The 26,821-nt window shown below is 40.2% G+C and overlaps 1 protein-coding gene across 3 annotated transcripts in view; it reads left to right on the forward strand.

Annotated features, from left to right (window-relative positions):
• Positions 1-26,821, forward strand: part of MAN1A2 (mannosidase alpha class 1A member 2) — a 144,692-nt gene that overhangs the window by 25,716 nt on the left and 92,155 nt on the right. For all 3 annotated transcript variants that reach the window (XR_008793164.1, XR_008793604.1, XM_056112573.1), the window contains exons 2-4: positions 5,431-5,686; positions 7,208-7,304; positions 21,081-21,199. Coding sequence is in view for 1 of the 3 variants with exons in the window: in XM_056112573.1 (XP_055968548.1) it covers positions 5,431-5,686; positions 7,208-7,304; positions 21,081-21,199 (472 nt within the window). In the remaining 2 variants the exon portion in view is untranslated. The remainder of the gene's footprint in view (positions 1-5,430; positions 5,687-7,207; positions 7,305-21,080; positions 21,200-26,821) is intronic.

The following is a 26,821-nucleotide window of genomic DNA, read 5'->3' on the forward strand; positions in this document are numbered from 1 at the left end:
TTATGAATAATTCACTACAAATGATCCAAAAAGGTTTCTTTAGAGGAAAGTGTGTGAAAATTGTTGTATCTCACCTTGGAGCCATTATCCCCTGTATAAGAGATCATTAACATGTTGTTACAGGTTGAGCCTGTGTGCTAATTCTATACATAGCTATTATAATATGTATTTTAATCAAGATCAGTTGCTTTTTTCCTTGCACCCCATCAAATGTACTGTGCTACTCTTAGTAATCAGTGGCATAAAGTATGAGGTGTCTCTTTGTGGTTGTGTGCACCAGGAATTCTAAAATTTAAATAGAGTGCTAGAGCTGGAGTGAAATTTTTTTTTTTTCTTTTTGCATCACACCCGGTCATCCACAGGGGTTACTCCTGGCTCTGAACTCAGGAGTTACTCCTGATGGTGCTCAGGGGACCATATGGGATGCTGGGAATCGAACCCGGGTCGGCCGCGTGCAAGGCAAACGCCCTACCCGCTGTGCTATCTCTCCAGGCCCTGGAGTGACATTTTTACCCGGATGGTGATTTTGAGGTCTGGAGGCATCTCAGCAGCATGTTGCTCTCTTCAGAGATTTTCTTCGAAGCCTCTGGATTGTGCTGTTAATGAGTGGATACTGCACTAGGGGCAGTTCGTGGGCGTGACAGCCAGACAGCCAGGAGCAGAGGGAGATGGGGGAGGACTCCCATTCCCGACTCCATGCGGGTCTGGAGGTCTCAGCCACAAAACCACATACCTGGGTTTTTCAGCAGGTGCATTCTCACGCACGGGGGGCTCTTCCCGAGCCTGTGAAGATGGGCCATGAGCGTGGTGGCAATTGGGTTCTGGAGTTTATGGCCGCAGGGGCTCTGTGGAGGGACTCACTTGCTCTCCTCCGAGGTTTCCTGGATGAAGTCAGCCTGGCATGGGTGAGGAGGCAACTCTGCAGTGTGGTGCTCACCCGTCATTGAATCTTCTTCAGGAGCAATAATTCATAGGCATTGTAGGTTTCAAAGATATCTTTGATAGAATGATACATGATATTGCAGCAGTATAGATTCTGATGAACAGTGTTTAGCTATTTTTGATGATATTGATTGGATCATGGGTAGGTTGCTTTTTGGGTCACACCAGGTGTGGCTCAGTGCTCTGTGCTCTGGAGTCACTCATGGTGGGGCTTAGGGAACCATATGTGTTGCTAGGGATCAAACCACTGTTGGCTTCTTGTAAAGGAAACGCCTTACTCCTCTAGTATCTCTTCGACCTCTGTTTGTCATCATAAGTAAAATAGGATAAGTAGACGGAGCACCAACATTTAAAGGGTTCAGTTTTTTTTTTTATCTTTAAAACTTAATTTTCAAGAATTGTGTAATTTGGAATTATATGTTGCTAACAGTTATACTTTCTCGCTTGGAAAAAACATGACCTTAGTCATTAATAATAGTAAATGAAAATAGAAAAGTCTTATGTAGCTCTGTTAGTAAAAGCACAGATCATCTCACCAGAATGCCATGCCATGAGTTACAGTATGAATTTGAAGACACATTTGTGTGGCTTACCCGGGAACCTGAGAAATAATACAGGGGTTAAGGCATTTAACAGGATGTGGCTGTTAGGATTCAGTCCCTGGCAACACATATAGTCTCTCCAGTAGAGCAAGGAGTGATCCCTAAGCAGAATCAGGAGTAAGCCCTGAGCACAACAAGGTGTGGGTCAAAAAAAAAAAAAAACCCAAAAAATTAACGGAGAGAGCACAATTCCTAGAATGGTGTGAGGTCCTGATTTTCAGCCTCAACATCAAATGGTCTTCAACCACCATCAGGTATGGACCCTGTTAAAACAAAAACCTCCTGAAGGCCTCAGCACAGCTCACACACCCAGAATTGAAACAGAGATCTGATCCTTGGGATAGGAAATGTGAGGAGAGGCCTGTTTGTTCAGGACACCCCCGATCTTTTGTTTCTTAATGGCTTAGAAACCATTTGGCCCAAAAGTCCCTAGAAATGGGCTCACCAACTGCAAACTCCCAGAAAGTTCCACAGTGTAGATTCATTCTAGTTCTCTGTGTCCTTATGAGACCAGAATTTGCATATGACCAACAGGTGTCTTTCAGAGCAGAAGCTGAGCAAAACGGTCTACAGACACCTTCATTAGGGCCTGAAGAACAGATACAAGGTCAGGGAACCAAGCTGATGTCTTCCTTACACACGAATAGTTTTAAAACAGTTCTAAAGAAAGATGATGTGCTTTACACACTGGGATCACTGCGAAAGAAAGGGACTCAAGGCAGGGCTCTTCCTTGCCTGTATGAAACACTGGATTAAAAAAAAAAAAAAGAGAGGCGCCCAAGAGTAGTAAGAAGGTGGGGCACTTGCCTTGCACTTACCTGGGTTTGATCCCTAGCATCTCAGATGATCCCCTGAGCACTGTCAGGAGTGATTCCTAAGTGCAGAGCCAAGAGTAAACCATGGGTGTTGTCTTTGTGGCCCAAAAACAGAAACAAGAAAAGAAAAGGAGGTAAGAGAGTAAAAGAAAATACTGGATAGGAGCTCAAAAGTAGTCGGTAGGAGATTTCACTTGGAAAAAAGTAAAATTCTGACTTTTCACCCAAGTTCCAAAATGGCCTAAGTATCTCCTTACTATCTCCACCTATTAAATCTAATATAGGAAAATTGAGTACAGTCTCTACAAATTCATTTTTATTACAGTTTTATTCGTCCCAGTATATATATATGTATATATATGTATATATATATATATATATATATATATATTACTTACTGTCTCTTACTTGGCAGTCTCTGCCCCCGCGCCTGGGTGTTCCTTCCGGAGTCCCTTGGAGGGGAGCGGGTTGAGCTTTCCTCCCCGCCCCGACCAGGGCTACGGCAGCCGAAGACCTCCAGGACCAGCCACCACCATGCTGAGACCACTCTCCGCACACATGAAGGTACTGGCAGAGGGACAAAGCCACGCGGGTTCCGGGGCCGAGACCTCCAAGCCTACTCGAATTGGAGTCGAGCATCTTCCACCCAGATCCTCCAAATTCCAGTAGGCGGGGGTCACACCCACCACCTGGCCCCCTGGCGCCGTGTAATCCCATCAGCGGCCAAGACTCAGAGACTATAAAATACAGATCCCGGAACCGCGCGGCCGCGAATGCATCTTATCAGAACTTTTTTTATGACATCTTATTGTCTTATTTCTACTTTGGACAAACTTGCAGGCTATCGAATGTAGCCTGCCCACAGGGCAGAGTCTGGCAAACTCCCCGTGGCGTACCAAATATGCCAAATACCAGTAACAATGATGGGTCTCACTCTCCTAAATAGCCTTGAATATAATCTCAGGGCTAGGATGAAAGAGACGTTACTGGGGCCTGCTCGAGGCAATCGACTTACTGTCACTGTCCTCCCGTTGTTCATCGATTTGCTCGAGCCAGGCCCAGTAACGTCTCCATCATGAGACTTGTTACTGTATTTGGTACATCGAATACGTCACGGGTAGCTTGCCAGGCTTTGCTCTGCAGGCAAGATACTCTTGGTAGCTTGCCGGGCTCTCCGAGAGGGGCGGAGGAATCGAACCCGGCTCGGCCGTGCTGGCTATGCACAAGGCAAACGCCCTACCCGCTGTGTTATTGCTCTAGCCCATTTTATTTACAAGGAGTAATTTTATTTAAAAGAAAATCAAACTTTTTTTCACCCCCTAAATCAAACAGTGTCTCTTTTACACACTAAGTACCATCCAAGTATGAAACAAACTACACACATTACTCCTCCCCTGATCTATGTTAGCAGTCTTACGACAGTTGTCATTTCTACTGTGGGCCTCTACAAACTGCATTGCACCCATCCACACAGAAGACCTAATGAGCTTTCAGAATAGAAGAGAGTTGGTCTTGCTCACCTAGACCTCTTGTGTCTTCCTTCCCACTACCATAAGAAGTCCCGTGGCAGCCTGTTGAGGGATCCTGTATGATGAGAATCTTGACTCCCCGGCTTTATCACACACAATCGAGTTCTCTGCAGCATAGCCAAAATGCCTTCTTGCACTTCTTTTCACACTGTTTTCTTCCCACCAGCAGACCTTGGTGCACGTTTTCTCTGCTTGAAACACTCCTGCAATTCCTCTGGTGTATGTATTTTGGGTCTTTGTTGCTCACAGGTTGTTCCTGAGTACTTGGGGGACCATACCGTGCCAGGGGTTGACCCTGAATCTCCCACATAGAAAGCATCGGCACTAGCCCTTTGAGCTGTCTTACTGTCAAGTCACTGATTAATCACAGCCTCAGCTATCGCTTAAATCAGAGCGTGACCTAAAATTGTACACTTGCATATATACTTGCATATACCAGGTGCCTTTTCTTCGGAGTATTTTAACATGTGTGATTGTTTGATTCAAATGACTTTCTTTACAAGATCACAAGTTCCAAAATCTGAGATCTTTTTTTTTTCATTTGGGCAAAATACCCATTAAGCGTTAAACATGTATACTCATTGAACAGTTATATCTATCCCCTTGGCTTTAGTCTTGGCTTACTACTTTATGTCTCTGTGATTTTTTACATGTATGGAATCATGCATGTATTTGTCTTTTTTGAACTGGCTTGCGTGTAGGGTTTGCATCCAGATAAACTGAACATGCTCTGTTGATTGGTTGTATCTTTTGAAGAAATCACCACTTAAAGTTGAGAGGTGACTTATGGTTGGGACATGTGTTTACCCTTAGAGTAGCCATTATGGACAGATTTAGAAAATAGATTACTGTTCCTGTGTCATTCATGTGGATTGGGATGAAGAAAACTGAGCAAAACATAGCCTTGTTAAAAAAGCGGATATTCACTGTGAGTGATTTCTAAATCTGTATGCACAACAGGCTCATCTGGGGAGTTCTTAATCATACAGTTATGTGGATTTTATACAAGGGCGTAAGGGACTTTTAGTAGTCATACCCACATCATTTTATGTCTATTGTGCTTTTGAGATTTGTGATATTTCCAAAATGTGAATATTTCAGAAGAGTATGTAATGTACTAAGTACCAAATAAAAAATTTCCTATCCTTTTATTTTTTGCCTGTCTCTTTCCTTGACCCTGTGCTAGGATTTTTTTCCTCATCTCTGATACTTCTTCAGTAAATTAGTAATTGCTGTTTTCTGAATTCTGCTTTTGCCCTGAAAATTGTTGCTTTCCTTCCAGATCCTTTTCTCTCTTGCATAAACTGTTCTTCACTTCCAGTGTTCTTTTATTTTCTCTCACCATGATACAGTATTCCATTCTTTGGGCAGATAGATCTGAGTGTCTCTCATAGATTATTCTTTACTTTCAATAGCAAGAATCGACAGTAGCTAATAGAAATAGAAATTCCTCTGCAGGGTGTGGTAGAGGAAGCTAAGCTTTATGTTGAAAGTTTGAATTTCTTCAGGGTCATTCTTACCAATATTTTTTCTCTCTTCTAGGGAAGAAGAAGAATATTTGAGAAATAAAATTCGAGCGGATCATGAGAAGGCCCTAGAAGAAGCAAAAGAAAAATTAAAAAAGTCAAGAGAGGAAATCCAAGCAGAAATTCAGACAGAAAAAAATAAGGTAGTTCAAGAAATGAAGATAAAAGAGAAAAAGTCACTGCCTCCAGTATTTATACCAAACCTCATAGGAATAAAAGGTGGAGACCCAGAAGATAGTGACATACGAGAGAAAAGGGAAAAAATCAAAGAGGTAATAAGCTGCAGATATACAATATGGAGTAGATTATAGATATGTGTTGTCATGGATTATTTGAACATAGACAAGCACACAAACATACACACATACCATCTGTGTTGTCATTCTTGGGTCTTACTTGTTTTGGGATCACAAGTTTTCTAGTCAAGTCGTTAAGTTGGAAGATCCATAAACAACTGATTATTAAGTAAGGGATTTCTTAAATGTATAGTTACAAGGAATACTGCTAGATACTGTGCATATCTCCTTGAAAGCTTGCTTCTGAAGAGTTTAATATATCGTCCATCTTTTATAGAACATGTCATGTGAACCCTCAACTATAACATAGATCAAGAATACATTTCTAGGACTCAGTGACAGAACATTTGCCTTGCATGCCTGAGATCCTGGGTTTGGTTCCTGGCTTTGCAAAAAAATAAAGCAACAGCAACAACAACAAAAAACACATTGCTTCCAAAGAATGTGAAGGATTATCACAGATTTTTTTATATTTGTTTGGTCTCTCAGACATCTCTCTGTTATTCTAGAAGTGACTCAGAGATAGAATAATACCATAGGGTGGTGGATCTAGTTACCTTTTCAATTGAATTTTGTTAATTAGAACTCCTGTTATTCTAGGCGAGTTTGCAGTAGTAGTGCCTTATAAAGAAAATGCCTGTCAGAGTGCAGTCGACATTCCTTATGCGTACACATCAGGAACTCTGTATTTTGCATTTTCAAGGCCTACACAATAATATTTATTATCTTGAAAGCTGGAGAGGGTTAAATCCCTCCCAATATGGAGAAAATAAGTAATGGAAAGAGAGAAACATAATGGACATATTATAGACAATACCATTTATATGCTTGGATTCAACCAAACTTAAAGTAACTTGATTGCTCCTGCTTAAATCAGCTGTTCCCAGTCACTTTATATAAGTCAAGAGATTTTCAGACTATAAATTGTGGTCAAATACTGCCTGTACTTAGGTTGTTATTAAAAACAAAGTGAAAAGCGCAAGTGTGAGCTAGCCATTCCCATTTGCTTATCATCTGGAGCTAGAGCTGACTCTGCTACGAGAGCGGTTTCATTCTCGTTATTGAGATCGTATTTCCTGCAAAGCCTAACATATTTACGGAAGGAGATCACTTACCTTTATTCTAAGGCTCAAGTATTGTCTTGGCAAACCATGTTAATTGGTTGTTGAACCAGAGTCCCTTGATTGACAGCTCAGTCATCATCACAGTGAGGGAAGGAGAGCCATTCCTTACGGTATTGAGAGTTCCTAAAAGGATGGGAAGACACCTTTATCCCCAATGTAAAGAACTTATTACATTGTTTCCTTTTGTCGTGTATATATTGAGGTTACATAGTTATGTATTTTCACAGACATAAATCTTAGCATAATACAATGATGTAGGAGATACAGAAGAATAAGTAATGGTATTGCAATGAAATTCTTTAGTTACGTGAAAGGTAAAGATAATAATCTGTGAGTGATGTAAACTGATGAATGACAATTTTTTGTTCCGTAGATGATGAAACATGCCTGGGATAATTACAGGCTGTATGGATGGGGCCATAATGAACTCAGACCTATTGCAAGGAAAGGTCACTCCACTAATATATTTGGTAAGTTTAATTTTTCTAATAACAGTTTTCTACCTTCGTTTCCAAAACAGGACCTAGTTTTTAAGTACTTCCTAAAACCTAAATATTCCTCTGTCACTAATTTGAAGTAGCACATATTTTGTTTCCTTTGCTTTGTCAAGTCTCAGCCAAATTTTAGTTATGGCTCCGTTGGAAGAAACAGATAAATGGTAATTTATTTGTTTAACATACAGGTGTTAGTCATTTGGCTTAGCATTTTGAACTTTCTCAGTCTATAATTTGCAGTGCCAGGGATTAAACCCAGGGCATCATATATGTGAAGAGTATTTTCTATCCCATTCCCACCCCCCAGTGTTTTTTTTTTCTTTCTTCAAATCTAGGAAGGTAGATAACTATTTTTATTTATTTATTTTTTTTTGGTGGGCTGGAGCGATAGCACAGCGGTAGGGTGTTTGCCTTGCACGCAGCCAACATGGCCGACCCGAGTTCGATTCCTCCGCCCCTCTCGGAGAGCCCGGCAAGTTACCGAGAGTATCTCGCCCGCACGGCAGAGCCTGGCAAGCTACCCGGGACGTATTCGATATGCCAGACACAGTGACAACAAAGTCTCCAGTGGAGATGTTACTGGGCCCACTCGAGCAAATTTTTTGGTGATCAGTTGCCATTCTCCCCAGGTGCCTGTTCCAGTCTCACTAAGCTCCCCAGTCCAGTCTTCTCCTGTCCCCCTTGCTCTTCCCCTGGCACTCCCACTCGCCCCCTTGGTTTCTCTCTAGTCTCTCCCCCTAGGTAACTCTTTGCGTCTCCCCCTGCCCAACAGATTTCCAATTCTGATACTCTGAAGGAGGAGGATAGAAAATTAAAATAATCCTGACTTTGATACTCACAAAGGAGGAAAGGATACAAAATTCTGATCTTAATAGAGGAGGAAGGGGGTACAAAATTCAGTAGTACACACACACAGACACACACACACACACACAGAAGGAGAGAGACAGACACACACACATCTATGTATGTAAAACATAAGACTTACACAAGATGACTTGGTGGGTAAGTTGACTGGGTTTCTTGTACATTCACAGGTTCAAGGAAAACGTCCTTGTGGGTGGAGGTCTGGAGAATAGCTCTATTTAATTTTTCTTTAGCTGCCTGCCTCTCATAAGTTCAGTCTTCCTTTTCAGTTTCCCAGTTTAAAAGAATAAGGATGCTGAACCCAAACTTGATAGTTTAGCTCCCTTTTCTTTTTGCTTTATTTCCTTCATTCAGGCATGATCCTGAAAGATAATGCATTTCTCTTCATCCCCTAGATGACAGTGCTAAGAGGCAGGAATGAGCTCTCGAGACTCTGAATCTGCTGCTCTGCTGATTCTGTACACTTCTCTCTGATTTCATTGTTTGAGTGTTTCTGGAACAGGCTAAACCCCTTGCTGTTGTGTCAGATTACCTAAAGTAGTTGGTCAACAGTCTTAAATCCATGAAAATTTGCATCCCAGTTCTATTCAAACAAAAAAACAAGGATAACTACAAACTGCCTGTGTTAATTACAGACCCTTAGATTTTACTAACTTTCATAACTCGAACTTTCCCTGCCTCTTGAAGATCTGCTAGTGAAGCAGTAACTGCCCAATAAAAGTCTCTAGACTCTCTAGCTAAAGCGTTAGTCCTTGATTGTGTTTTAGATAAAAGCGGCTCTTTGTCTCTGTGTAGTACACTATATACTAGTGGTTTTCAGCTACACGCCCACAGGTGAAAATAGGCTAACCTCTCTATGCCAGAGGAGTTGTGCGCTTGAAGTGGTGGACAAGAAAAGCCTCTTTAAGAAAGGGTGCCGAGAAAACTGTATAATTTCTTGTTTAAAAAAAAAAAAGAAACCGCCCCTGTATCTCACACCATACATAAAAATTAATTCAAAGTGGGTTTAAAGATCTAAAACCATAAATTACATTAAGGAAACAGGCAGAACTCTCTAGAAAGTGGACATTAAAGGTACTTAATTACCTGATCCCACTGGCAAAGGTAACAAAAAAATAAGAAATGGGGACTATGTGAAATTGAAAACTTTCTGTGACCTGATCCCGCTGGCAAGCGTAACAGAAACAAAAATAAGCAATATACAAAAATAAACAAAAATAAGCATGAAATTGAAAAGTTTATGCATGGAAAAAGAAGCTCAGGCTGAAAAAAAAAGGGAGAAAATATTTGCACTGATACTTAAGAAAAAGAATTTATATTTAAAATCTGTAAAGCGCTGAAAAAGTTCAACAACAGGAAAACCATAACTCCATTAAAAAAACAGAAGAGAGAAATGGATGCTTCCATAAAAAAGACATAGGGGTTGACAATTAGCAAATGAAAACCTGCCCATTATCACTTAGTGTCAGGGAGACACTGATCATAATGTCAGTGAGGTATCCGCTCACACCAGTGAGATTGGCATAAAGCAAGAAAACTGAAAACAACAAATGATGGCAGGGATGTCGTGTAAAAGGAACCCTCATTCACTGCTCATGGGGATGTCATGCCACGCAGTCTTTATGACAAACAATATAGAGAGTTCTCAAAAAAAAAAAAAGAGAGCAGAAACGGAGCTCCCATTTGAGTCAATAATCTCACTTTTGGTACCTACCTCCGAAAACACAAGAACATTCATTTGAAGAGATCAAGGCACATCTGTGTTCATTGCAACTGTTGGTACAGTAGCCAGGTTAGGGAAGCATGCCAAGTGTCCAACAACCGATAAATAAGTTGTATATATACATAGTGGAATACAGTGCAGCCACCAGGGAAAATAGTTACTTATTCCAGGCAACTTGATGGAACTGAAAGGTGTCATGTTAAATGTAAGAAGCAGAAGGGATAAGGACAAATACAGGATGGTCTCATTCATCTGTGGTATATAGAGAAACATTCGATACTAACGTTGTATATTCTAATATAGACCTGAGACTTAAGCTTGGGTGGTGGGGGGAAGGGAACAAACAGGTTGCCTGGAAATAACATGGGTACAGAATTGGAGGGTTTGTAGCACATGGGTGGTTCTTTGGAGATTACGTAACAGTGCGGACCCAAACCATATCTGTCAAATAACAAATAATGGGAGTAGGGCTAGGAGAGAAGAAATGTCAGGTATCAGTGGCTACAGGGTTGGGGCAGGGTTTATGGCCATTCTGGTGGTGGTGGGACATTTGTACATCAATTTCTGAAACTTGAACGCTATTGTAATCCCATCACCTAAGTACAGTATAAAGTATAATAAAACTTTTAAACCATTGATATTCACTACGTGCTGGACCTGGATTCACAATTCTGGAGAAAACGAAACTCAGTAATGAATTTGGATTAAACAACTAACTCCTTTAGCCACCTTTTTTCCAGTTGATTTTGGGGGTCTTGGGGGCCCTGACGCTGATTGTTTATTTTAAGCACTCGAGACTTGCTGTATTTATAACTGTAACCTAAACACATAAGAGCCTAAAATGGAGCAAAAAGTGAACCCCAAAGCTCATAGAGGAAGGAAATAATAATAATAATAAAAACAAGAAGATAGTATGGTGGGTCAGTGAAGCTAGAGGCTAGGTCTTTGAAGAAATAAACAAAATAAACAAAATCTTTACCTAGACTCAATGGGGGAAAAACAGCACAAACCCAAAGTAATCAGATCATAAATGAAAGGGGAGAAATTAGAGCAGATTCCTCAGGAATACAGAAGGTCAATTCTATGCTGTAAAGCCGAAGGGTGTAGAAGAAATGGATGGTTTCTTTCCTACATGCATATTCTCTCCCAAAACTGAGTGAAGGGGTAGGAGAACCCGAGCAGACCAGTCCCAAGTGAGGAAATTGAAACAGTGATTAAAATTTTCCCAGGAACAAATGCCCTCGTATAGACAGGTTCACTGATGAGTTTTATCAAGTCTACAAAGAACACTTGGCTACTACACTCCTCACCTCTTTTTAAGATAGTGAAGTAAAAGAAATTAAAACAGCTTCTATGAACTAGCATTTCATAATACTCAAAGCAGAGTTACCACTAAAAAAAAAAAAATTAGGGCCAGTTTCACTGAGCATAGATGTAAAAATCTTCAACAGAATCTTAGCAAACCGAATCCAACTGCATATCAAAATGATCATATACTGCAATCAGGTGGGATTCAGACCAGGTATGGAAAGATGGCTCAACATAAAGTAAAGTAAAGGAAAGGCCCTCCCGTTGATCGTCGATTTGCTCGAGCGGGCCCAGTAACGTCTCCATTGGAGACTTTGTTGTTACTGTGTCTGGCATATCGAATACTCTCGGTAGCTTGCCGGGCTCTCTGAGAGGGGCGGAGGAATCGAACTCGGGTCGGCCATGTTGGCTGCGTGCAAGGCAGACGCCCTACCCGCTGTGCTATCGCTCCAGCCCATATCAGTATAGCAAACTGTAAAATCATACACAAAAATTTGTATGGCTCAACATACGCAAATCAATTAATGTCAATTAATGTCTCTACAAAAGGAAAGATAAAAATCATATGATTATATCAACTGATGCAGAAAAAGGTTTTGACAAAATCCTGCATACATTCTTGGTAAAAATCCTCAACAAGATAGGGGAAAATGGACACTTTCTCAAGTTACTAACAACCATTTGCAGCAAACCCATAGCTAGTATTATACTCAACTGTAAAAAAAAAAAAAAACACCTCAGCATCTTCCCTCTGATGTCAGGCAGAAGGCAAGGATGTATTTTCTCCAGTACTATTCCATGTAGTACTATAAGTCCTACTGGCAGCCATTAAGACTTTTAAAAAAAAGGGCGGGGGAAGGGTGGGTCTATTTAGTAAAAGAAGTCAAATTGTCACTATTTGTAGATGATACGGTAATATGCATGGAGTACCTTAGGATTCCACTAAAAATCTTTTGGAAATAATAAAACAACATATCAGTGTAGCACTGTAACACTGTCCTCCCATTGTTTGTTGATTTGCTTGAGCGGGCACCAGTAACACCTCTATTGTGAGACTTGTTGTTACTGTTTTTGGCATATTGAATATACCACAGGGAGCTTCCCAGGCTCTGCCGTGTGGGTAAGCTACTCTCGGTAGCTTGCCGGGCTCTCCAAGAGGGACGGAGGTATTGAACCTGGGTCAGCCACATGCAAGGCAAACGCCCTATCCCCTGTGCTATCGCTCCAGCCCATATCAGTGTAGCAAACTGTAAAATCATAACACAAAAATTTGTTGCATTCCTATATGCAAACAGTGACTTACAAGGCAAGGAGATTAAAGAGACCACGTGATTCAAAATAGTGTCAAAAAATATCAAATACCTAGAAATCTACAAAAGAGGTGAGGTGAAAAACATACAGGAGAACTATAAGTCACTTGAAAAAGAAATGGGAAAAGAACTTTAGAAGATGGAAAAATATTCCATGTTAATAGCTTGGAAGAATCAACATGATCAGTGTGACCATCTTGCCTAATTATATAGATTAAGTGCAATCCCCATTAAACTCTTGGTGCCATTTTTCAAGTACTTATAACTAGTAACCAATAAACTTGCATGAAATCGTAAAACATAAAGTTACCAAAGATATTCTGAGAAATAAGAAATTGGGAGGACTGTATTTTTATAGATTTGACTAATCTCGCTGCTGCTGAGTTGTCTAAAGTAAGCACTGTCTCTGGAGCCTTCTCAAGATGGGAGCAGGCCATTCCCGCCTGCTAGTGTCCAGTGTCCCACCAATACCTGACATCTCCCCCCCTCCTCCCCCTCCCCTCCTGCCCCAGCGTGATGTATCTCGCCACTTCTGAGTCTCCCGGGTAAACCTGGTCTCCAGCCTGAGATTTCTGTGGCCTTCTTGAAATGGGGGCAGGCGAGTCCCCACCCTGCTGAAAGACCCACACCCTTCCTACACCTGGAATCCTCTGCCGTACAAAATGGCCCAGCTTAACAGTTCTACTATTAATCGTCAAGACTCTAAACTGCTGAATTATTCTAGGTGCGTGCTCCTGGAGTGTGCAGCACTTCCAAATTTCATAGTACTGACAGCCCAGTAGGAGCACAGCAGATTAGACTGGAAAGTTGTACAGACGCCAACTGAACTAAATGAGCGAAAACAGTAACCCAGAAAGCTCAGCTAGCACCCAACAGCTCAGTAAATCTTCAGACAATGGCTTTCATAACACCGTTATGAGAGATATATTCTAACAAGCAGTATAAAATAAATTATTTTGTGGATGCCAAGGGGATAGGCTTGAGGTAGGAGAAACTCCTGGGGATGTTGGTGGAGGGAAGGTCACACTGATGGTAGGATTGATGTTGGAATATTCAGTACCTGGAACATCTGTATAATGAACAACTTTGTAAGTCACAGTATTTAAATGAAGTTTCAAACATAAAGAAGAAATTGTTACCATAGGAAAAAATTAAAGTAGGTCATAATCTTGCACTTGACACAAAAGTCAATTTAAAGTGGATTAGACCTTGAGATTGGAATCTATACAATACATTGAGAAAAATTGAGACCAAACATTTGAAGGATCTCAACGACAAAGGTGATTTCAGTTATATGACTCCATTAACAAAGACGATAGAAACAAAATAAATAATAGGACTACAAAGTTTCTGAATGGCAAAGAAACGGGCTAAAATCTACTGTTTGGGGGAAAATATTTGCACATAATGCATTAGATAAAGGGTTAACATCCAACATATACAAAACACTCAATAATTTCAGTACCAGTACCCCCCAAAAAATGGGAAGAGGAAATGAATAGGCTCTTTTCTAATGAAGATGGTGTTTAGGAGGCATATGAAAACTGTCCATCTTGGGGCTGGAGAGAGAGCACAGCGGGTAGGGCGTGTTTGCCTTGCACGCGGGCGACCTGAGTTCGATTCCCAGCATCCCATATGGGCCCCTGAGCACCGCCAGGAGAAACTCCTGAGTGCAGAGCCAGGAGTAACCCCTGTGCATCGCCGAGCGTGACCCAAAAAGGAAAAAAAAAAAAAAAGAAAACTCTCCATCTCACTTATCAGAGAAATATAAGTTAAGGTGACAATGAGTGAGAATGGCTCGTATCAAAAAGGATAGGAGCAACCCGTGCTGGTGGGGAACGTGGTGAAAAGGGACTCCTGTGTACTGATTATGGGACTGTTGTCTGGTTCAGCCCCCATGGAAAACAACATGGAAATTTCTAAAAAAAAAAGTAAAGAGTAGATGGGACCGGTCAAATGGTATAGCAGGTCAGATCACTTGCTTTGTATGCAGCTGATCCCTGTTCAATCTCCAGCATCCCACGTAGTCCCAAGGAGTGGCCCCTGAGAATAGAGCCAGGAATAACCTCTGAGCATCATTGGGTATGGCCCAAACACACACACACACACACACACACACACACACACACACACACTCTCACACTCACATTCACACACACACTCTAGAGCTCTCGTGACCCAGCAATCCTGTTGGTTTCTACTTTTAAGACACAAAAACATTTATTCAAGAAGATAAAAGCTTTTACCTTTGTTTATTGTAGCACTTAGTGCAATAGCCCAGATGCCCAGTGACAACAGAGCAAATGATGAATAATAATGAATATTAGAGTGAGTAGGGCTGGAGCGATAGCACAGTGGGTAGGGCGTTTGCCTTGCATGTGGCCAACATGGCCCACCTGAGTTCGATTCCCGCTCCCTGTGATGTATTCGATATACCAAACACAGTCGTAACAAGTCTCACAATGTTACTGGGCCCGCTTGAGCAAATGGATGAACAACGGGAGGACAGTGACAGTAGTGACAGAGTGAATAATGAATATTCGCTCTTCTGTCCAGGCAACAGCAATGGGGCCTAGAAGTAATATATTACGACAGCGAGAATAATGAATAATAATATTAGAGTGAATAATGAATATTCACTCTTCTGTCCAGACTATAGCAATGCGTGCCTAGAAGTAATATAGGGGCATAGGCCAGAGACCCTGGGTACTTCTGTGAGCAGAGTTATTGTATCTGTATATAGTCCCAATATGACTGAAAGCTTGAGACTCAAACTACAATAATTAAGCTTAAAATCTTTCAAGGAACCAGAGTGGTGGGTGGGAGGGAACTGGGGCCTCTGACGGAGGAGGCATGGGATTGGAACACACTCTTGCCTGAAACCGTCTTGTAAAGAACTTTGTAAATCATGGTGTCTAAAGTTTTTTAAAAATCTGTTGCATATACATACATATGTATATATATGTATATACACACATATACATACATATGTATATATACACACACATATACATACATATGTATATATGTATATATACACATATACATATATACTTATATAAAATTATAACACTGAATTAGAGGAGAAAGAAATCATTAAAAAAAAACCCCACCCATTTTCAGTTGTGCTCCAAGCATCAACTAGGAATCAGCAAAGAAAGTGAAAAACATTTACCTGTAAATTACTATTTAGATGTAGAAGGATGCACAAGAAAATTAAAAATATTCCATGTTCATGGGTTGGCGTTGTTAAAGTGTGTGTGTGTGTGTGTGTGTGTGTGTGTGTGTGTGTGTGTGTGTGTGTGTCGGGGTGGGGAGGGGACGGCGGGGGGGTGATGTCCTGCCTGCTAATGCTCGGGGCTTATTCCTGACTTTCTGCTGTAGGGGACCATATGTGGTGCCAGGGATCAAAAGATGATCAAGAGGTGTTCTCACTTGCAGTATATAAACATACAAGTGACTGGACAGTGTCCAGTGAAAATAAACTATTGGACTTTGATGGCATATGTAAAGTTATCATGCATCGAGATGGGTGGGAAGGATTGGTGTACACTGGACGTGACCATTAGTGGAGAGTTTTGGGCACGAAAGTTTGCTAGTAGTATAGTCCCATATATGTTGAAAGCATAAACCTTTTAATACTGTTTTAAGTCGTTAAGCTCAATAATAATAAAATTCAAAAGAAAAAAGGGAAGAACAGACAGGTGCCAAACAGAGCTGATCATGCTGCATTTACTCTATACCTAAGAGCACTTTCCTGAATCTTCCATAATTGTAACCTCGAGTTCAGTTAATTTAAGCCACGATAGAGACAGGTGAGGTCATATACGTGGTAAGTGCTTCCCCCACTCCTTCCCCTTAGGAAAGGGGGCATATGTGAAATAATTTCTTCTTTGCCTAATAACCCTTGTCCTACCTTTTTATTTACTCTAAAATTCTTCCATTCTGTGCAAGCCCAAGTAGGCTTGCCTAGCCTCCAAGTTCCTGATCCTTTAATAAATCCAATTGGATCTTTGAAAATTATAAAATAAACAAGGGCACCTTAGTTTACATATCTTTATAGTCTTCACTCTCCCCCCACCATTTTAAATTGTTCTAAATGTGGTAGGTGTGTTTCACATAATGATAGAGAGGTTGAGTCAAAATAGGAACGAGGTTGGGAGGCCTGTATTAATCATATGCAGTACAGTTGTCTGCTTTGATTGGAATGCGCCACCATAGTCATTCAAGTAGTAGCATTTTTCTTGGTGACACTGGGAGAGTTTTTCTAATGCTGTTTTTCTTTGCTTTTTGTTTGCTTATTTTCTGTCAAGAAAGAAATGACTGAAAAGATAATCTCTCCTAAGTTATAAAAGGTGTTAGAATGGAGAAATAATGGAACACATTTTTCTTTTGGTAATCAGAGGTACCAGAGATCTCATATTGATCATTCACTTCAGTGGCAGCCACTTAATAAAACCGAAGTGTATTTCTTCAGCACAGGTATAATTGTATAAACACCTCCTGCTTTGTGACTGCCACAGTAAGATCTTAGTGCACTACAAAATATTATATTTCATGGTTAATTAAAATCAGATCTGCTTTTTAAGTAACTGCCCCTTTATATCAAACTCTAATTCTGTGATCCCTTTAAAAGATTAGAATATAATTGGGGCTGGAAGGATAGTACAGCAGGTAGGGCTTTTGCTTTGCATGTGACCAGCCTGGGTTTGAGCCCCAGCACCCCATATGGTCCCCAGTGCCTGCCAGGAGTGATCCCGGAGCACAGAACCAGGAGTAAGCCCTGAATAACAATGGGAGTAGACAAAAAACCAAAACCAAACAAACAAAAGGATTAGAATATAAATTTATATTGAACAGGAAAGTTGGTCCTTAATTTTCGACTTGGTTTTTAAGATACTTTTTTCTTTTTTTTTTTTCCTCAGATTTTTGAGTCTTCCCCCTCCTTTCCCACCCAGTCCATCCACCGACTCTAGTCCTTTTGAACGTCTGTGGCGTCTATATATATATATATATATCTTTTTAATTCCTAATGTTTGTCATTCATACTTTCTACCCCCACCCCTTTTTTTTACTTTGTTGGCCCTTTAGAGTTTATTGGTGTTACTAATTTTTCCGAAAGTTTTTATTGATTTTTAAAGTATTTTCTTTGTTTTTAATTATTTGGTTTCTGCTTTTTTCTTTGTTATTTTCTTTTTTTTATGTGATCTGGGTTGACTTTACTTTTGTTTTTCTAGTTTGTTGAAATGAAAGTATTATGGATTTAGATTTTCTTTCAGCATGTGAACGTTTGTTGCTATAAATTTCTTTTTAAGAGACTGGGAGGTAGTACAAAAGTTAAGGCACTTGGCTTGCACGTGGCTAACCCCAGTTTGATCCCCAGTACCTATATGATCCCCTAAGCACGGTCCCCTAAGCACCACCAGGAGTCATCCCTGAGCACAAAGCCAGGAGTAAACCCTGAAAACCAAGCCAAGTGTAAGTCCTTGAGCACTGGTCCGAGTAGCAGACAGATTTCTTTTTTCTTTTTCTTGTCTTTTAAAAAAAATTTTTTTTAATTGAGTCATTGTGCAATAGACCCTTACAAAGCTGTTCATGATTAGTTTTCAGTCGTACAGTGTTCCAACACCCATAACACCCATCCCTCCAACAGTGTCCCCAGGTTCCCTCCCATCTCCCATCCCCTCACCCCCAAGCCCTGCCTTTATGGCAGACACTTTTCTTCTCTCTCTCTCTCCCTCTCTCTCTCTCTCCCCCCCCTCTCCTTTTGGACAAACAAATTTCTTTTTAAGTGATTCTTTAGCTACATATCAAAGATTTTGGTTTGTTGTGCTTTATTTTCACATGATTTCAGTCTCATTCATTTGATTTTATTCAATTGGATGTTTAAAGTTTTCACTCGAGCAAGTTATTTTTAAATGTAAAGAAATTTACTCTATCGATTATTTTGAATTTAATTTCATATACCTTGTATGTTTTAAGTTAAGATAAATAATTTATGATGCAAAATATATGTTTTCTTAATGTGTATTCAGTTTCTCTTGAAAAGAATATATATGTGTGCAGATTTCTGTTGCTGGATGGATATTCTTTGTATGTCATTTTGTCCTGATGTTCAGTTTTTCTCTGTCCTGATGTTTTTTACCTAGTTATTCTGTCAGTTACTGAGAGATGGGTATAAAGTCTCTTGTTCTAATTTTGGATTTTTCACTTTTTATGTTCTGTCAATTTTTGAATTATATTTTTTAATGTATTTTTGTTAGGTACTTATTGTCCTCAGATTTGTTTTATTGCTTCAGACTCACAAAAGTCGTAATACCAAACCAAATATTAGAAAGGAAACTGTAAACCAGTGTTCCTCATGAGCATAGACTCCCCCAAAAAATCTTTTGTTATTCATTTTCTAAGTATTATATTTTATTCTTTTATTTTTAATTTAATTTTTATTAAGTAGTTTACAATATTTGATTACATTTAATATTCGAACACCAATACCTCCACCGTTACACGTTCTCACCACCATATTTTGGATGTTTCCATCTCGAACCCGCCCCAAAGCAGACCTGAAATAATTTATTTTGTTTTGTTTGTTATGAACAAATCACTGAAAACGCTCCAAAAAAAACTTTCCTTAGAGGAGAGTGTGTGAAGATTGTTGTATTTCACCAAGAGACCATTAAGCCCTTCTATAAGAGATTACTAAGAGGTTGTTTGGAATTGAGCTTTGTGTGCATACCTATGTATATACACACATATAGATGTATGTATACATATATATCTGTAAAAATATATTTCCCTTTAATATTGGTTGCCTTCTATTTTAAGCCCCATCAAATCGGTGTACTATTGGAGTATGAGTGGTGTAAAGTATGAGTTGTTGCGGAGCTGCAAATGCGGCCACACTGGCCAGGGATAGGTTTACTCATGGGTGAGGCTTGGTCCCAGTATGTGGAGAGTGGCTGTGAGTATGGTGGCGGTTGAGTTCCAGAGGTATCCAGGTGCCAAAGCTGGGTCCCTTGGGGTGAGGAGAGGCCTCACCCACCCCCCTCCGAGACCCCCAAATCCTAAATCAGTGTTTAGTGAACTAATTCAGCCACGTAATGCCTTATGCGTGAATTGGTTTACCTATGAATGTTCTTGCCTGGGACTTGACCAACCTGGGTTTCATCCCTGAGCCCCAGCAAGACTGATCCTTGAGTACAGAACCAGGAGTATGTCCTGAACTCTGCCGGGTCTGGCTCCAAAATCCAAGGGGGAAAAAAAAAGGTCGAAATAATCATATTCATTGTTTGGGGGGAACTCATTTGCTCTCTGTAATTTATTCTTTCACTGTGCTACAATATTTGCGTTGCTATTATTTTATCCAGGAGTTTTTGCAATAAAATTCATTAGTAAGAACGGTTTGTGCCAGGGCTGGAGCCATAGCACAGTGGGTAGGGCGTTTGCCATGCACGTAGTTGACCTGGATTCGATTCCCAGCATTCCATGTGGTCCCCTGAGCACCGCCAAGGAGAGATTCCTGAGAGCATGAGCCAGGAGTAACCCCTGTGCATCACTGGTGTGACCCAAAAAAGGGGGAAAAAAAAAAAAGAACTGTTGGCTCCTTGTTCTTACTTACGTTATTTAGTTTTAGTATTAACTAGTTTTACTGAAAATACTTTTCTTAGAACTTTTCCTTTAAGATCAGGACATCTCTTTCTTGAATATGGCTGTATCTATTATTTTCTCAGTTGACATTTTGTTTTATGGTTTTTTTTTCAGCATATTCTGCCTGAGTTTTTATTGTTAATATGCATTATAGTTTCTATTCCACTTTATCATTCAGACATTTTAAAATAACTTAATTTACCAACTTGAAGGACCCATTCCATTTCTTGAATTAATTCTTTTTTTAAAAAAAAAAAACCTCAGGGCTGGAGAGATAGCACAGCTGGTAAGGTGTTTGCCTTGCACGTGGCTGACCTGGGTTCGATTCCCAGCATCCCATATGGTCCCCTGAGCACCGCCAGGAGTAACTCCTGAGTGCAGAGCCAGGAGTAACCCCAGTGCATCGCCAGGTGTGATCCAGAAAGCAAAAGCAAAAAAACAAAACAGAAACAACCTTTCATTGAAACAGATATATTCTAACCAGGAAGAAATTTACTCAGAATTATTATTTTTAATTTTTCATTATTGGGCTGGAGAGATACTAAGTGAGTAAGGTGTTTGCCTTTTTCATAGCTTCCCCGTTAGATACCTGGCACCATTTATATTCTCGAAGCCCCGCCAGGAGTGATCCCTGAACACGCGACTAGGAATAAGTCCATGTCACTGCTGGGTACGGTCTGACACCCTCCTCCACCCATTTTTTAATTGTCTTACCATTTGTTATCAGTGTGTCTTCTTTATATTAAAGAATATGTATTATTATGAAAAATGAAGTATGTTAGATTTATTTTTTTGGTCCTTGTATTCATTTGGTTTATTATATGAAATGAAATAGACCTTATATGAAAGGTCATTCTTTTAACGACTTTTAATGACTTTTGACTCCCCCAAATACAGGGAGTTCACAGATGGGTGCTACCATAGTAGATGCTTTGGATACCCTTTATATCATGGGTCTTCATGAAGAATTCCAAGATGGGAAAAAATGGATTAAAGACAACCTTGATTTCAGCGTGGTAAGAATTCCATTGATAATTTCCTTGGTTAAAGATGAAAAGAAACAGTGTCGAACAGTAATATTTTGGAGTATTGTGCTGACGGAGGGAATTATTCTCTTTTAAGGATATTATTTATTTTTCATAAAATGCACACCTTTTCCTATCATCTTCCTTTCACTTTTTTGCTCTTAAAACAATGTGTTAGGCATATTAAGGCATAAGTTAAAGTTTTTTAAAAAAGCATGTTGAATTAGAAGTACAGGGAAGTAATAAACTACTTGAAACAATGTGGATTTTCAAAAAGATAGAATGATTTGGCGCTTTGATAAGTTTTCATAATTAGGCCGTTACTATCATTTCAGCCTTTTTTGCATACGTAAGTGGTATTATTAAGGTTTGAATCTCACCACACTATTATTTTAAGTACTATTTGAGCTAATCTGGTACATATAAATTATTAGTAAGTGGTAGAAATTGTTTTTATTATCACTAGTCTTCATCTGAAAGATGTCAGAGCTGTTCTGTCAATTAATTGTGTTCTTTTACGGTATTTGTGCTTGCTGTTTCTGTAGACTTCAGAATGTATTTTGTCCCTGAGACTAAGTCGCTCAAATTGTAATTTAAATCCATAAATATTTCTTGATGGCTTGCCTTGATGCAAATCTTTCCTTTTATATTATTCTAGCATTTAGATCACATCTCAGTAGGAATTCTTACTATCCTTTAGGTCTAGGTTTGGTGAGTGGCAGAAAATCTTACATAAAATGCAAAAGTAGAAAAAGTTGCTTTTGTATTTTTGTCTTTATATGGAATTGCTTTTTGTATGTTTGGTGAGATAGACAATTATCAATTGAGTTTGCGCTATTTTTCCCCTTATAACTACACATGCCAAATTAGTCATATTATAGTAGTATTAATGTAGTCTGTTGACTGTTTTCATTATCTCTGAATCAATAGTTAGCTGTGTAATGAATAATATTTTTATAAGAAGTTTCATAATTATATCGGAATTTGATAATTGATTTTTATGTTTGAGAATGATCTTACTAATTCTCTGCTTATTTTTTTTAAGCTGTGGGAAACTTGATGTTTTGATGAGTTTTGGCATTAAATTTTTAGATTAATTTGCACAGAATTAGCTGCTTCCGTTCATGATTTAGAAACTTGTGTCTAGTAATTTGCTGGTGTATGCTTTTTATCACTTGACTTCATTAAAAACCAGAGCTGTGCATTTATAGCAACTAGAAAATTATCTCTTTACTATTTTTTTTTATAATTTTATATTTTTTAAGCATCCACCTTTCTTTCACAAATGAGTTGAAAACTTCTAGAAGGAAATATGGAGAGGCACTGTTCAAACTTAAATGATGACTGAGAATCTTCCAAAACTAAAAACTAAATCTTCAGGTTGGTAAAACACCTAGTCCTTATGCTCACTAACCCACCCAAATGGACATGTAATAAAATTACAAAACAGCAAAGCCAAAAAAAGAAAAAAAGACAGTGGCTCCCCTTTTAAATATTACCTTTCAAAAGTTATGCTGCACAGTTTTCCAGAGCACCAGAAAAACAGGATGACAGTATGACAGTGAAACTGTACTTTCAAAAAGTTGAGAAAAATAATCAACTTCTGACATGGTAATCAGCTATATCAGCAAAAGAAAAAAAGAAAGCCTTTTATTCACGTGGCTTTCCTTGAGTTTCACACCGGAAGTGTCACCATAAGAAAGTCTTTTTTCAGTAGCTGCTCCATGTAAAATACTGAGCCCCACCAGTACTTATTCCAATCCTACTTATTCTTTATTGTTTTCTACAGCCGTTTCTGACACTGTAAATAACATGAATATTTACTGTTTTTATCTCAAAGCTAGAAGATCAACTGGAGAGAGAAAATTTTGCTTTTTCTCCCCATCACTGTAATCTGAAATAGTAACTGCTGAAGATAGATAAATGCAAGTAAACACAGGCAGTTATATATTCAAGTTTCCAATAAAGTTAAGATCAACTTGAAAAGAGTTACACATAAAGCGAGGTAAATGAGCTACATTAAGCCATCCTCAGAGCTAAAGTCAGAAAGGGAGCAAGAAAACTCTTCCATTTCAAATTCCGATAAATATGCTAATACTCCAAAATGAATAAAAACGGACACTGTAAATGCCAAACTAGTTGGGAGAAAGATATTAAAAAGTAGGAAAAATTCACGCTATACAAAATAAGATAGAAAAGAACAAGTACAATAACGCACATAGCAAAACTAAGACGGAAGACAACTCCAAATACGTTACCACTGAAAATCCAAATATCTCATACACAGCAGTTAGAGTACCCTGAGACTGAATAAAAGAATAACAAAACCCAGATGCATTACATGCTAAGTAGTACAACTATTTGTGCTTGCTACCTCTGTAGACTTCCGAATGCTTTTTTCTCCCTTAGAGGGCAAGAGAGATAGAACGGTCAGTTGGCTCGTCTTGCTGTAGCTGAACCAAATTCAACTCCCAGCACCTCCAGGAGTGATCCCTGAGCACCACTGGGTGTGGATGGCCCCACCTGCACCACCACCAAAGAACAAAGCAAAATGTGTATGCCTCTCAGAGAGCCTGGCAAACTACTGGGAGTATCCCGCCTGCAGGGACAGAGCCCGGCAAGCTCCCCGTAGCCTATTCGATATGCCCAAACCAGTAACTATAGCAGGTCTCATTCCCTTGAGCCTGAAAGAGCCTCCAGTGACTGGGAAAGACGAGTAAGGAGAGGCTGCTAAAATCTCAAGGCTGGCTTCCCGGACCTTGTCTTCAATGTACCTTATGGATTCAGGTTGGATGTTGAGGTCTTTAATCCACTTTGATCTGACTGTTGTGCATGGTGTTAAGTCGAGTTCTGAGCCCATTCTTTTGCATGTGGTTGTCCAGTTATGCCAGCACCATTTGTTAAAGAGGCTTTCTTTGTTCCACTTCACATTTCTTGCTCCCTTATCAAAGATTAGATGTTCATACATTTGGGGTTGGGCTGGAGTGATATAGCACAGCAGTAGGGCATTTGCCTTGCGCGCAGCCAGCCCAGCGGAGCTGGGTTCGATTCCTCCGCCCCTCTTGGAGAGCCTGGCAAGCTACTTGAGAGTATCTCGCCTGCACGGCAAAGCCTGGCAAGCTACCCGTGACGTATTCTGCAGAAAACTATGCACGCTGAAGGTTTTGTGTTCGCGGGCTCTCTGAACGGCTCTGTCTCACCACCCATTCGGTGCTCTTGAGCTGCTGTGTGTGACCTGGATCAGGACGGCTGTTGGCCAAGGAAGAAACAAGAGCCTGGCCGGTTGTCTTTGTTGCATTTTATTCCAATCCTCTCTCCTTTCACTCCTGTCTCCCATTCTCTCAGGCCTGTGTTCCCCTTGCTAGTCTCTCTGAGGTCTGTCTTGCAGCCCTGCTCTCTCCTCTCTCCAGCTCTGCAGTCAGGGCTGACACTGCACCCAGTCAGGTGGCAAAATCAACATAAGAAAGCCCTTCCTGAGGGCTCACCTAAAGTCCTTCCTGACTGCCCCAGGCAAAATATCTCCTAAGGTGTTTTTCTCCTTTCTTCAGTCCAAGAACTATCAATATCTTTAGTTTTATATGGACACTGTAAGAGATACCATTGAGGTATTTTGTAGGGCAGCTGTCCTGGGAACATCTTGCCACAGACTCAGACTACAGCGCTCAGGCCTGATTAATCACTCCTAACTCTAGCAGGGTCCAAATCTAGTAATTACTTTTTGGATCATGACCGCATTTGTCCATGACCAAGCTCTTAACTTATTGTTTAGCATTATGACGCTTTGGCCAGGCCCATCTCGTTGCCAGGATAGCACATAGCTTACAGCTCGCCCTGGTTCCATCCAGACCCTGCTCTTGGGGATGCTAGGAAGTAAAGGCAGCTGAGGCTTAGGTGAGAGAACTGATGCCCAGGAAGAAAATATCACTGAATCACATTACAAAATTCTTGTGTCCATACAAAAAGGACCTTGCTCTGAATAAACTATGCAAAGGACTTAGGAAGAAGAGAAAAACAATATTTTCAAGTCAGCAGAGCACAAAGAAAGTTACAAATAAACACAGAGAAATGGGAGCACTGTGATGGGAGCAACCCAATAAACCTAAACTACCTGAGACTATGCAGGAAGGACAAAACAGTGTTATCCTACGGTATTCAATATGCCAAACAAGGTAACAACAGGTCTTAAGATGGAGATGTTACTGGGCCTGCTCAAGAAATCGATGAACAACAGGAGGACAGTGACATTTGGGGTTGTGTGTAGGGATATTCTACCCTGTTCCATTGGTCAGCGGCTCTGCCTTTGTTCCAGTACCATGCTGTTTTAATTGTTACCGCTTTTTAGTAGAGTTTGAGGTTGGTAAGGGTGATGCCTCCCATTGTCTTTTTCCCCAAGAATTGCTTAGCTATTCCTGAGCCTTTGTTGTTCCAAATGAATTTTAGGAGTGTTTGATCCATTTCTTTGAAGAATTCCATGGGTATCCTTATGGGGATCACATTGAATCTGTAGAGTGCCTGTGGTTGGTGTATTGCCATTTTGACAATGTTAGTTCTTCCTATCCATGAGCAGGGGATATCTTTCCATTTCCTCATGTCCTCTAATGGTATCTTCAAAGATGACATGCCACTGACCAACCAAGTGGAAACAGAGATAAACAAATGGGGCTATATTAAACTAAGAAGCTTCTGCACTGCAAAAGATACAGTGACCAAAATACAAACACAATCTACATAATAGGAAAGGATATTCACCCAATACCCATCCGATAAGGGGTTAGTATCAAGGATATACAAAGCACTGGTCGAACTCCACAAGAAGAAAACATCCAACCCCCTCAAAAAATGGGGTGATGAAATGAACAGAAACTTTCTCAAAGAAGAAATCCGAATGGGTAAAAGGCACATGACAAAATGCTCTGTACATCACTAATCATCAGGGAGATGCAGATCAAAACAATTAATGAGATATCATCTCATACCACAGAGACTGGCCCACATCCAAAAGAACAAAAGCAACCCGCGTTGGCGTGGATGTGGGGAGACACGGATTCTCCTTCACTGCTGGTGGGAATGACGACTGGTTCAGCCCTTTTGGAAAACAGTATGAATAATTCTCAAAAAATTAGAAATTGAGCTCCCATTTGACCCAGCAATACCGCTCCTGGGAATATATCCCGGAGAGCCAAAAAAGTATAGCCGAAATGACATCTGCACTTGTATGTTCATTGCTGCACTGTTCACAGTAGCCAAAATCTGGAAAAAGCCCAAGTGCCCGAGAACAGATGACTGGTTAAAGAAACTTTGGTACATCTACACAATGGAGTACTATGCAGCTGTGAGAAATGATGAAGTCGTGAAATTTACAAACAAGTGATTCTACATGGAAAGTGAAATGAGTCAGAAAGAGAGGGACAGACATAGAAAGACCGCGCTCATCTGGGGAACATAAAGTAACAGAATGGGAGTTGAACACCCAAGAATAGTTGAGATAAGTACCAGGAGGTCTGCTGCACGGCTTGAAAGCCGGCAGCACATGCTGGGGGAAAAGGCAGCTCAGATAGAGAAGGGAACACTAAGAAAAGGTGTTTGGAGGACTTGCTCGGGATGCAAGATGCA

The sequence above is a fragment of the Sorex fumeus genome, unplaced genomic scaffold, assembly GCF_029834395.1.
Source record: "Sorex fumeus unplaced genomic scaffold, SorFum_2.1 ptg000001l, whole genome shotgun sequence".
Taxonomy (NCBI): Eukaryota; Metazoa; Chordata; class Mammalia; order Eulipotyphla; family Soricidae; genus Sorex; species Sorex fumeus.